This window comes from Drosophila takahashii, chromosome 2L (genome assembly GCF_030179915.1).
Source record: "Drosophila takahashii strain IR98-3 E-12201 chromosome 2L, DtakHiC1v2, whole genome shotgun sequence".
In the NCBI taxonomy this organism is placed as follows: domain Eukaryota; kingdom Metazoa; phylum Arthropoda; class Insecta; order Diptera; family Drosophilidae; genus Drosophila; species Drosophila takahashii.
Genome location: NC_091678.1, coordinates 5,859,228 through 5,870,429, shown reverse-complemented (window position 1 = coordinate 5,870,429; position 11,202 = coordinate 5,859,228). Strand labels below are relative to the sequence as shown.

The following is an 11,202-nucleotide window of genomic DNA, read 5'->3' as shown; positions in this document are numbered from 1 at the left end:
ATTATGGGCGTTAGAGGGGGCGTGGCGCTCGGCTAAAATAAACTTGCGCTGCGTAGGAAGCCAAAGAATATGTGTGGGAAATCTCAACCTTCTAGCTTTTGTAGTTTCTGAGATCTCAGCGTTCATACAGACGGACAGACAGACAGACAGACAGACAGACAGACAGACAGACAGACAGACGGACAGACGGACAGACGGACAGACGGACATGGCTAGATCGACTCGGCTAGTGACCCTGATCAAGAATATATATACTTTATGGGGTCGGAAACGCTTCCTTCTAGCTGTTACATACTTTTGCACGAATCTAGTATACCCTTTTACTCTACGAGTAACGGGTATAAAAAGAACTGCAGTACATTTATAATATTTTTGTAAAGTCCTACAATTTAAGATATTGTATTAAAATCTTGATTTATTTATGTATAACTTTATCGACATTTCATATTTGTAAATTATAATTCAAAGTGAATGATTTCTTAATATATATATCGTAGGCTTAAAAACTTAAAAAACTGGTGAGTGCAAAGCAACCAGTCGAAACCAGTGGTAAGTAGAGGGGTTGAGAGGGCGAAGAGTGGGGAATGGGGCATCACAGGTCCAAGAATAAACGCAGAAACAACAGAGCCCACAAAAATGACTTTTTAACCAAAAGAATAACAAGCTCCAGCCAGAGCAAAAGCCAAACGAAGTGAGGCCAAAGCTAAGCCAAAGTTTTTCTAGCAATTCTTAGCTGGTTTCCTCTTACCTCCTCGGTTTCTATTCGAATTCTCTATTTTTGCTGCTCTGTGCGTGGTCTTCACCATCTTCCATCCCCCATCAACTTGCAAGCGATGACTCTTTCCTAATCGCCAGTCGAAAAAAAGAACAGATAGAAATTCAACGCACTGTGAAAATATAACAAGCAGTGTGGGTTTGATGTGGAAAAATAAATCATACGCAGTGTGGTCAATGCTGAAATAAAATTCATAAGGCATGCATTGAAAAAAACCAAAGGATCATAAAATATACACATATTTTTTTCTTTATATACATAATTATTAAAATAGTTGTTTTCAGAAAAATCATTATATATTTTAATTTTTGTTGTAAAAGACCGATGTTTAAAAGATATTATAGTTAAGAATATCTACTTAACACGAGAACCCCATATTGATTTGTTTAAAATATCTAAAACAAATTACCATTTCTATGATATTTTATTTATACGATCTTATTTATATGATCGATACGATTGCTTTTTTTTCTGTGCATGCGTGTGTGGATTGTTGTTGTTGATTCAGTCCCAATCAAACGCTCCCCAGCACACACACACCAAGGCAAACACACCGCAACAAACACACACACACTCGTACAGTAGTTCCTGTTCTCTTATTTTTTTTTGCAACTTGCTTCTGACGACGTTCTTTTTATTTTCACTTTGACTATTCTTTCTAGTTTCACCTTGAAAAGTTCATTCACGCCAAACGCAACGTCCCAAGTCCAAAAAGTAGAGGCAGCCGAAAAACTAGCACAAAAATAACATAATTTATTTGGACGCAGAATTCTCGTCGGACTCGAACTTATTTTTTTTGCTTTGGCCCCTCGAAATTTTGGGTTGCACGCAAAAAAAAGAAACGCTCACACACGCATAGCAGAAAAAGATGGAGAGTTAGGGGGTAGAAAGAGAGAGAAAGAGCTAGATGGTCAACATTTTCAATGCAAATGTATACGCATTTTTTGTGCCGCCATTCCTTTTGACTATTTATGGCCGCTTTTTATTTTTTTATTTGCCTTTCGGCAGAGTTGGAGGGTCCGAGAGTCTTGGAATCGAGAATGGGGCTAGTAAGAACACTTTCGGTTCTTGGAATTAGTTGTAGCTTTATTTTAATATGCTTTGTTGTGGCCAACTAGTCTCGGCTTTCGAGATTTATGGCCGCCAACTTTAAGACAAATACAATTTTTTTGCAAGATCAACGATAGTTAAGTTGGATATTAAATATGGGATCTTAAAGGTGATACTTTGGGATTTTGGTACCTATTTTTAAAAATTCAACAGAAATTTATTTATTGTCTTATTTATTATATTTTGTTTGTATGATATTTAAAGAAATACAATTAATCGAAAATAAAATATAATCTGTATAAATAACAACCCTACTTATAATGAAAAATATTAATATTCCTTAAAATTTCTATGTTTCGGTTCTAAAACTACTTCAAAATTATGTGTTTTTAATTAATTTAATAAAACCATGAGTCACGCCAATCAAATCTTCGAATTCCCCCTTTTTACAAAAAAAAAAAGGCAACCACAATATAAATCATCCAAAACTATTTTGTACCAGCAACAAAATTGATTACGATCCAGAGACTAAAGAAAACAATAACAAATTCGCACACCCCCAAGCATGAAGAGCCAAACAATAACAAACTATCAGCATTCGCGAAATAGAAATGCGAAAAAAACACAAATTAACAGCAACAACAAAACGTGCGAGTGTTCAAAACAAATGGCGAAAATTCGGTGAAGTTCAAGGTATGAGCCATTAAATAAAAAACAACCGAAAAGGCAACCAGAGAACTACAAAAAAAATTTGCTTTAACTATTGTTGGCAAGGGAGAACTATTCATGTGCGTATATTTCTAGATAAGAATTTTGGGGAGTGTATGAGAGAGGGGGAGATAAAGATTTGGAAGAAGTAGACCCATTAATAGGTGCGTGCGATCAAGTGCAAATTTTATAAGGTCAAAAGAGATATGCTATTAAAAATAAAATAATAAATTAAAATTTCGCTGAATTTAGTTATATTTTTCCATTTTAATGTTAAATTAATTAGATAGAATATTAGCTAAAAAAATTTTTTTTTTTTAAGTTTTTATATTATTTTTGTTAATATCTATACATAAATTGGGATCGTCATACACCATAGATATTCCGGTATCTGTTAAAATAAAGCCATATAAAAACTTTTTTTGGTGTAGCATAAACTTGTGAGAAACTTTGAAGGAGAGAGGAGAGAAAATGTGCGTGGTTCGATCGAAGCTTGTAGACTATGCCTCTCTTCTATGATTCTTTATATATATTCCCCGTATAAAAACCGTCTGACAAAGCAAACCCACACTAAACGACCGAATCTTATCTGGCCGATCGTGCGTTCTATTTCGCCGACAACAACTACTATTATTTTTTTCTCCGGCAAACGCATGTGTCTATATGTACACAAATGTATGTATTTTGATAGTTTGTTTAGTTTGTTGTAGGTTTTTTTTTATTTTTTTTTTGGGGCTGGCTGGCGAAGCGTGTGGCTGATTCTATATAATCTATGATGATTATTATGTTAGTCTAGGTCTGGCCACCGACGAACTATGCGTATGCTAGCTGGCGAATATCATCTGTTGGTTATTTTTATCTAGTTTTCGGGCTTGACATATATTAACCATTTTTATAGGTTGAGTTGGCAGAGACTGACGGCAGACAGGAGGGCAGATAACGATAAATTGGGGGTAATTGTATGCAATTAACAATAGATTATATAATAAGGGTTAGGAAGGGGTAAAACATAGAAATGTTTACATTAAATATTGAAGTTAGGGATATTTTACTAAAGAGTTTTAAGAATAATTTAAATGTAAATCTCAACAGATGTTTAGAAATATTTTTTGTTAAGTATTAGTTAAATTAACGTAGGGGTAAGTTATACGAAAGTAATATTTATTTATATTTGTTGTTTCATAGTTTTACTGTAACCTTAAAAATTTCTATTTTACTACGAGTTAAAATAATTAAAAAAATAGATTAACAATAAGTTTCCCAATTTTCATATGATTTCACCCGAAAAGTATGCTATACTTATTTGGCAGAACCAAATTCTCTTCAAGCTATTAAACCCAAAAACGTAGCCAAATGTAATATGGCTACATAATTTAACTTTTAAGTTAAACTGATTTTAAACACACACATCAAATAGCAAGTAATTATCCTTTTATTTTGCGAAAATGTATGCAAAATACGAGGCAAAGTAAAACTTTTTTGCTGACCGAAATAAAAACAAATTATAAACAGACCTGGGCCATTATTATTCACCTACTTTGGGCCACACACAGGCCAAGTAAGCAAAGGAGTAAAAATGGGAAAGGGCCAAAAAAAGGGCTTGACCTGAATTTGCTTATCAGCCAACAGCATCCGAATGACTTAAATATCTCATTTAACGCCAGACCAAGTACGGTTGGATTTCTGGGGGGCTTACACGCACACGCATATTTACAACTAAATATAATAAATTTCAACATGTTTATCCCCTTTATTTTGAGCACTTTTTTCACCCACACACACACAGACACACATATCCTTTATCCCAGTTTTCCCCAGGATAAGAGTGTCTTCTTCCTGCTTCCCTTACTTTTGCTATGTGTGTGTTTTTGTGAGAAAGTGTGTCAGAAAGTTTTATATTTTCCCTGGCTATTACTTTCACTACTTTCGAGTTGGAGTTGTGAAACTGTGTTATGGATTTCCTTTTATTTCGTTATTTTTCTGTTTAAGGGTTGGCCTTTTCCTTACCCTGCTCCTCCTCCTCATTAGTTCTTTTAGCTGTCGTGCTTGTAATGCCACAAATTAACGATGTATGTAATTAATATCTCGAATTGGCTTACAATTTGCTTAAAATTTGTCATATTTGTTTCACGACAGTTTTATGGGTTTTTGGTAAGAGCTTGTTGCCAAGTTGTTAGGGGAGAGATTTTAGTTGGGCTTTTGGAGCGTGATGGGAATTTTTGGGATAGTAGATATGAGCACTGGTAAAAAAAACGCATAGTAAAATCAAATATTTTTTTAGTTGATTTCATTTACTACTTTTCATAGTTAAATCAAATAAATAAATCATTGATTTTAATAAAAAGCATATTTAAACCTTCATTCAAATATAAAAATAATAAAATCGAAGGGAATTATATTTGAAATGATATTACTGATGTTGAAAACCAAAGTCGCAATAGTAGTTTTTAGTATTGTAAATAGTAAGTTATATACATAGTATAATCAATGTTTTTTCTGATCCGATTAAATACTTTCGCAATTTATTTTGAATAAAAAGTTTATTTGACACAATTATTTTGAAAGTCAAGATTCAAATAATATTAAATTAAATTTCCATAAAATGTATGAGTGAAACGTAGCATTTTTAGTTTTAAAAAGTTATATGTGTTATGGATCGTGTTAACTTTACATTTAAGTTGAACTTATCCACTCGCGCGTAACATGGTGCGATGGATCAATGGGTAAGGCATCTACCTCTGACGCGAGAGGACCCCGGTTCGAAACCGTCTGAGGCAGAGTAAGTAAAAAGTTTTTAAGAAGCGTATTTAACATTTCCTTAACATTTATAAGAACAATATTGTATAAAAAAAGTTGTAAGAATTACTAATCAAAAAAAAAAAAAAATAAGTTGTGGTGTCAGCGGGACTTGAACCTGGTACCCCCGAGCACAAAATAGTATCAGAACCTAGCCCTTGACCCCTGAGCCATGCCCATATTATTTCCTAACGAGGCAGAATGCTCTTTTAAGTTCACAGTAATATTTTTGATTGTAATGACAATAAATAACTGCATTTCAAAATTAAAGTAAATACTTTAGGCGCTCACTCGAAAAAAAAAACAAATTTGTAAATTATTATTACAAGATTCTAGTCAAATCAAATACAAAAATCTTTGAATTTACTAAAAAATATTTAAAACATTATTAACTATGCGCCATATACGATTTTACTATTTTCATGTTAGGATCTATTTCGCTGGGAAAAATAATTGAAACAATGGTAAAATAGTGACATTTACCATTTTTTTTTTACCAGTGAGGTTATTATAATTATTAAATTGCTTATTAATTAATTAAATTTAAGAAGGTAATAAATAAGACCTATATTTTGACAAAAATTTATTTTTTGTTCCCATATTTTTACTCCAAATTTGTACTCCGAAATTTTTAAAGTTTTAGCTTTGTTGCTTTTCCAATAATACCTTAAAGTTCTTTAAAACCGTATCCCTGCTTAAAGCTATTTTCCCCCAAAGACTCTATCTCATTGATTGATAAATATTTCAAGTGATTTCACTTTGATTCCGGATTTCCACACTCGCATGCCAGTTGTCGTCCCCTGTCAAATTCAGAAAATATTCCTCGTAGATGGGAAACGAAGAAGCCAGCGACGAAGAAGTCAAAGTCGAAGTAAGCCACTAAAAACTTATCGCGCATATATAAATATATAAATTTTAATTAGAGCTCGCGCACACACACACAGAGGCAGTTGAAAAGTTAGAAAGAGATAGAGAGAGAGCTACACAGATACTTTCCCTTTTTGCGACCTTAATTAATTTTTGGCCCAGTGACATTGTTGGAGTGCAAAGGAAAGTGGGAGGGAATTGATTTTCCTTATTACCAGCTATTTGTATATACCAAAGACGGAAAATGAAAACGAGAATGAAAATGAAAGTGAAAGTGCAAAAGCGCAGCGCGCAAAAGTATCTCAGGGATACGAAAAAGTTCTGGGGGATGAAGAGGAGTCGAGTGGTTTTTGCTCTTGCCTTTTCAAGTGGCATGGGTAGTTGTTGTCAAAGTAACGAGTGGGCTGTCAGACTGTCAGGACTCTCGGCTTCCACCTCCTTTTTTGCCAGGATCTTTCTCTTTCCCTGCTGAAAACGCCTACCATTCAGTAAAGTCGCCGTCGCCTTCGCCCCTCCTGTCAGAAGTAAGTAAACTAAAAAGACAAAGGCCTCGCCTAAAAGTGTGCTACTCATAAAGAAAATAGGGGGGGCTTCGGTTATAAGAGGGGGGAGAGTCTTATGGCCAAGTATATAAAGAAGCTGCCAGTAGCATATCTTTCTGCTGCCACTTTTCCTGCTTTTTTGTGGCTGTGCTGCTGCTGCTTTTTCAAAGATGTTGCTGCTGCTGCTGCCGTTGTTGTTGCTGTTGCACGTTGCTGGGGCAACTTGGACATTCGGCCACGAGTCCCAGCCTCAACAATGCAAAAACAATAGCAGCAACCCGGGCAGCTATAAAATCAGTCAGAAATACAAGCAACACGAGCAGACACAGCAGCAACATTAGCACAAAAAACAGCAGCAACAACTGCGAATTTTCGGGTTGCTACTTGCTACTTGCCACACGCAACTTTTGCTGCTCCCCTTGCCATTTTCACAAAACCCCCGACCCTCAAATTCCCTTTTCCTTTTCCAAAGTTCGTTGGAAAATTCGAATGTCAGTTGTAATAGCTTCGGCATATAAATCAATAAAATGATTGTACGCACCTTTGGGGCCCTTACCCGCCCCTGGCCACGCCCCCTTCCACCTCCACTTCACCTTTCTCCCTCCTTTATCCAATTCTCGTCCACGTCCTTTGGCTTCCTTGCAGCTTCTACTGTGCTTGTGTGCGTGCTGCTACTGCTGTTGTTATTGCAACGTTGTTGCCCCAAAATATTCACAAAAAGGGGTGGCACTGCGAGGGTTTATTAAGAACTTGGGATATATTAAAAGACATAATTTCTGCTTTTTTATTTAAACTATTTTTTTTATGGAAGTTAGCTGACCATAAGAATTATTCAACGTCCTTTTGGCAAGTTAAAGTTAATATATAAATTATAATTTGATTGGGTGATGCTCTGCATAAAAATAAATCGAGCTTATTCCAAATATTACTGGATTTCCCCTTTTTTTGCTACACTGTTATTCCCTTTTAATATTAAAATTTCCTCTATATTTTTTCTATTCATCTGCAACTTTAATGTTTCATAGTTTATAACTAATGTAATATGTATTCTCTTTTAACGTTCTGCTAAAATATTTGTTTGCAATTCTTTATTACTTTTTTTAAAGGGGCGGACTCTCAAAAAATTTGAAAAGCTCTGTGCAGACTTATCAAAAATAGGCGTTTTTTTCTTAGGAAACGCCTAATAGTTTTAAGCTCTGACCGAGGTATCTTTTATTGCAATTTTTTGGACATGGATCAGTACAAATTAAATCGTTGTCGGGCTCTCATTCAGGGTGAGTGTTTTTTAAGATTTTATAGTTATAGTTATTTTATTTTATTTCTTTTTAAAATCAATTTAAACTTTAGTTATTTGCAGGACAATGCAGCTCCTTCTCGGATCGCTAAGCGCTATTTTTGTGCTTTTAATGCAAGAAACAAACGGGGAAATTCCCGGTTGTGACTTTTACGACACTGTAGATATTTCGGCAGGTGAAAAGTTGACAAATGGATCGTATTTATTTGAAGGCTTACTCATTCCCGTCTGTTTGTGGTCTGAATATGATTATAAACTTTTGCCGGGTGGCTCAAAGGAGTCGGTGGGCAGGCACGTAAGAGGATGTGTTTGCAAATTAAGGACCTGCATCAGATTTTGCTGCCTCGAAAATCACAAAACCCTTAACGGCGTTTGCCATGGTGACATGACCATGGATGAGATAAACAAGATCGATCCATACGTGAACGTAACCTTCAGCAACGGAACGGTGGCCAAAAAGCACTTCAAAGAAGACCTCATTTTGCAATATGATTTGCCCAAGCCATGTGAAAACGAAATGCACTACATAGATCACGAAATGCTTTTCAACGACTTTACATTGTTTGAGGTTTTTATCAGCTTATTCATAGGCCGCAAACGACGAGTTTAATCTTCATTATTTATTTTTAGAATGGAACCTTTCTTCTCCACTTTGGCAACATATTCATAGAAAAGCGGGAATACTGCCTTCAACATGTTAAAACTCTAGGTGACGATTTTCGAATTATGCCCCACTTTTGTCCTCTTTTCGTTGAGGAATCTAAAATATGGGAGACTCTTGGTAAGCTTATGCTCTTATATATACCCAAAAAACATCCAAAAACTGAAAATAATGTTAGTATTACATAAAACAAGATCCTGAAAAACTACCTCTAAAAAATTAATTTTATGTAAGCTTAAGCTTGGTAAGCTTATGCTCTTATATATATGCTCTTATATAAAAAAAAATTCAGAAAAATTACCTCTAAAAATTAATTTTACGTATTTTCTTCTTTCCACAGCGATGATAATATCACTGATATCTATACTTCTTACGATCAGCGTGTACTATTTTCTTAAGAAGGCTCAAAACGTGCTCGACAAGTGCTTCATCTGCTGTATGGTCTGCCTGTTTCTATACCATCTAATTTCGTTCCTCAACTTCTGGAATCTATCGACGGATTTATGCAGTTTAGCAGGTTAACTAAATCTTAAAATTCAAATATGAAAATAATAAACTGTATAATTTTAAATATTATTTTCAGCATACCTGAGCTACTACTCCTTCATTTCCCTGTTCCTTTGGCTTTCCATCATCAGTCTGCACCTATGGAATACGTTTAATGGCAGCAATTTCTTGACAAACCGCTTCCTGCCTGAGAACCAGTTTTTGGCTTACAACACATACGTTTGGGGCATAGCGGCGATCTTGTCCGGAATCACTTTTATCGCTGATAATGTCGTAGAGAACGAAGACTGGAATCCTGGCATGGGCCACGGTGTTTGTTTTATCGCTAGTGAGTTGCGATTTAATTTATCGTATGCCCTATAATTAAAGCATTATGTTTTATCCTAGGTTGGGGTTATGCTATATGGCTGTACTTGAATGGTCCAATTCTATTGCTGATTACTCTCAACGTAACCATGTTTATCCGAACGGCTAGGATCTTAACTTAATACCAAGAAGAAAAGCTGACAATCAACACGATCAACAAGCAGACGTAAACCCAATGATTTTATGTTGCTAGCATATAATTTTAAAAAACCATTTCAAATTCCTATTACAGTTACAGCTTATTTCTGCGGGTCTTTATCTTCATTGGTGTGTCGTTCAGTTTGGAGATTTTCGGGCGCTTTTTGCCTTATTATATTATGCGGGTTATTGACTACATTGCCTTGTCCCAGGGTATCATCATACTTGTTCTCATTCTTCTGAATGGCAGCACAATGCAACTTCTAAGAAAAAGGTAAGTAGTTGGTGAATTTTCAAATAACCTTCAAATAACATTATTGTATTTTCCCGAACAGCATCAAGGGTGAGATGGTGGAAGACTGTGCGGAAGATTTTTCGGCCGAGAATTCCGCAAATTTCCGTAAATTTAATCAAGGTGTGCTTTAATAGGTAATGAAACTCATTTTACCACTGATAAGCTTTTCAAATAAATAGTAATATTTAAATCACCCTTTTATTACAATTTTTTATTTACAGAGCCCATTGAAGATTAATAATTATAATATCTAGTAATTCATATTTTGTTACGAACTATCCTACAAAATTAAAATTGATCTTTAAAAAATGGTTATTCATTATTTTTAATTTTAAATATTTTATATACTATATACTGTATCCAGAGTTTTTGGCATAACAACATTTTTCGGCATATAACAACTAATACGTTTTTATTACGGAGAGTTAAAAATAATATTTTAATAATATATCTTTTAATTTTTTGTGTACCTACTTAGTTATGACTTACAAAAATGTTAATAATTCCCGAAACATCAGTGGCAACCCTCGCTCGGTAAGCTGTGAGCTTCAGGTGCGCCTGCTTGTTGCTATTCCGAATGCTCCTGCCCCTTCCAAAAAAAAAGAAGAAAGCCCACCTCCGCCTGGGCCATTTTGCTGACTGTTGATGATGATAATGGGCCTTCCCCTATATATACACTTTTTTCCTCAATTTTTTCGGTTTGGGTTCTTGTGGGCGTGCCCCATCCTGTCCGTTGCGTACGAAGTAAAAATTTTTACGCATTTTTGATTTATGGCCCCAGCGCAAATAAATTGTCGACGTTGTCAACTGTATATTGAAAATGCATTGGGCGCCAAATAAGGAATGTAACAAAGAGGAGGGCAAAAAAGAAAAAATCTTAAAGCCAGTGATTCGCCTCAGCAATCTGAGCAATAATGTTAATGATTATAGCCGGGAATTGAGGTAACAGCTGTAAAGTTGTTACCGAAATATTAAAAGAGGAAAGGAGTTGGGCATGGGGTTTTTATTTTGGACTCAAGCACCTGTGGTTCACATATGCAGCAGCCCAGGGGGCCAAAAAGCAGACTTGGCTTCGAGGGAACGCTGCCCTGCCCGTTTTTGGCCATTAAAAGTTTTTACAATGCAGACACACGCACTTCGCTGGGGCCCCAAAAAAAGAGAAAAAATGTTTGCCAGTAGGTAGGGAAAATGGTTTGGGGCCAA

The 11,202-nt window shown here is 35.3% G+C and overlaps 2 protein-coding genes across 2 annotated transcripts; both read left to right on the top strand.

Moving 5' to 3' along the window:
* The first annotated feature begins 8,099 nt into the window (after window positions 1-8,099).
* LOC108065945 (probable G-protein coupled receptor Mth-like 3) lies at window positions 8,100-9,215 on the top strand. The gene is made up of 3 exons (XM_044394820.2): window positions 8,100-8,600; window positions 8,663-8,813; window positions 9,034-9,215. The coding sequence occupies exons 1-3, from the start codon at window positions 8,100-8,102 to the stop codon at window positions 9,213-9,215; spliced, it is 834 nt and encodes a 277-aa protein (XP_044250755.2).
* A 512-nt stretch (window positions 9,216-9,727) lies between these two features.
* LOC123003179 (G-protein coupled receptor Mth-like) lies at window positions 9,728-10,143 on the top strand. Its single transcript, XM_044394819.2, has 2 exons — window positions 9,728-9,978; window positions 10,040-10,143. Exons 1-2 carry the CDS (start codon window positions 9,884-9,886, stop codon window positions 10,128-10,130), a joined length of 186 nt encoding a protein of 61 aa, XP_044250754.1. The 5' UTR covers window positions 9,728-9,883; the 3' UTR covers window positions 10,131-10,143.
* Window positions 10,144-11,202: the final 1,059 nt, after the last annotated feature.

Coding starts and splice junctions, on each gene's coding strand:
- LOC123003179 (XM_044394819.2), top strand. CDS start 9,884: ATGCGGGTTATTGACTACATTGCCTTGTCCCAGGGTATCATCATACTT. Junction 9,979..10,039: donor ATGCAACTTCTAAGAAAAAG/GTAAGTAGTTGG, acceptor TTTCCCGAACAG/CATCAAGGGTGAGATGGTGG.
- LOC108065945 (XM_044394820.2), top strand. CDS start 8,100: ATGCAGCTCCTTCTCGGATCGCTAAGCGCTATTTTTGTGCTTTTAATG. Junction 8,601..8,662: donor ACGACTTTACATTGTTTGAG/GTTTTTATCAGC, acceptor ATTTATTTTTAG/AATGGAACCTTTCTTCTCCA. Junction 8,814..9,033: donor TAAAATATGGGAGACTCTTG/GTAAGCTTATGC, acceptor TTCTTTCCACAG/CGATGATAATATCACTGATA.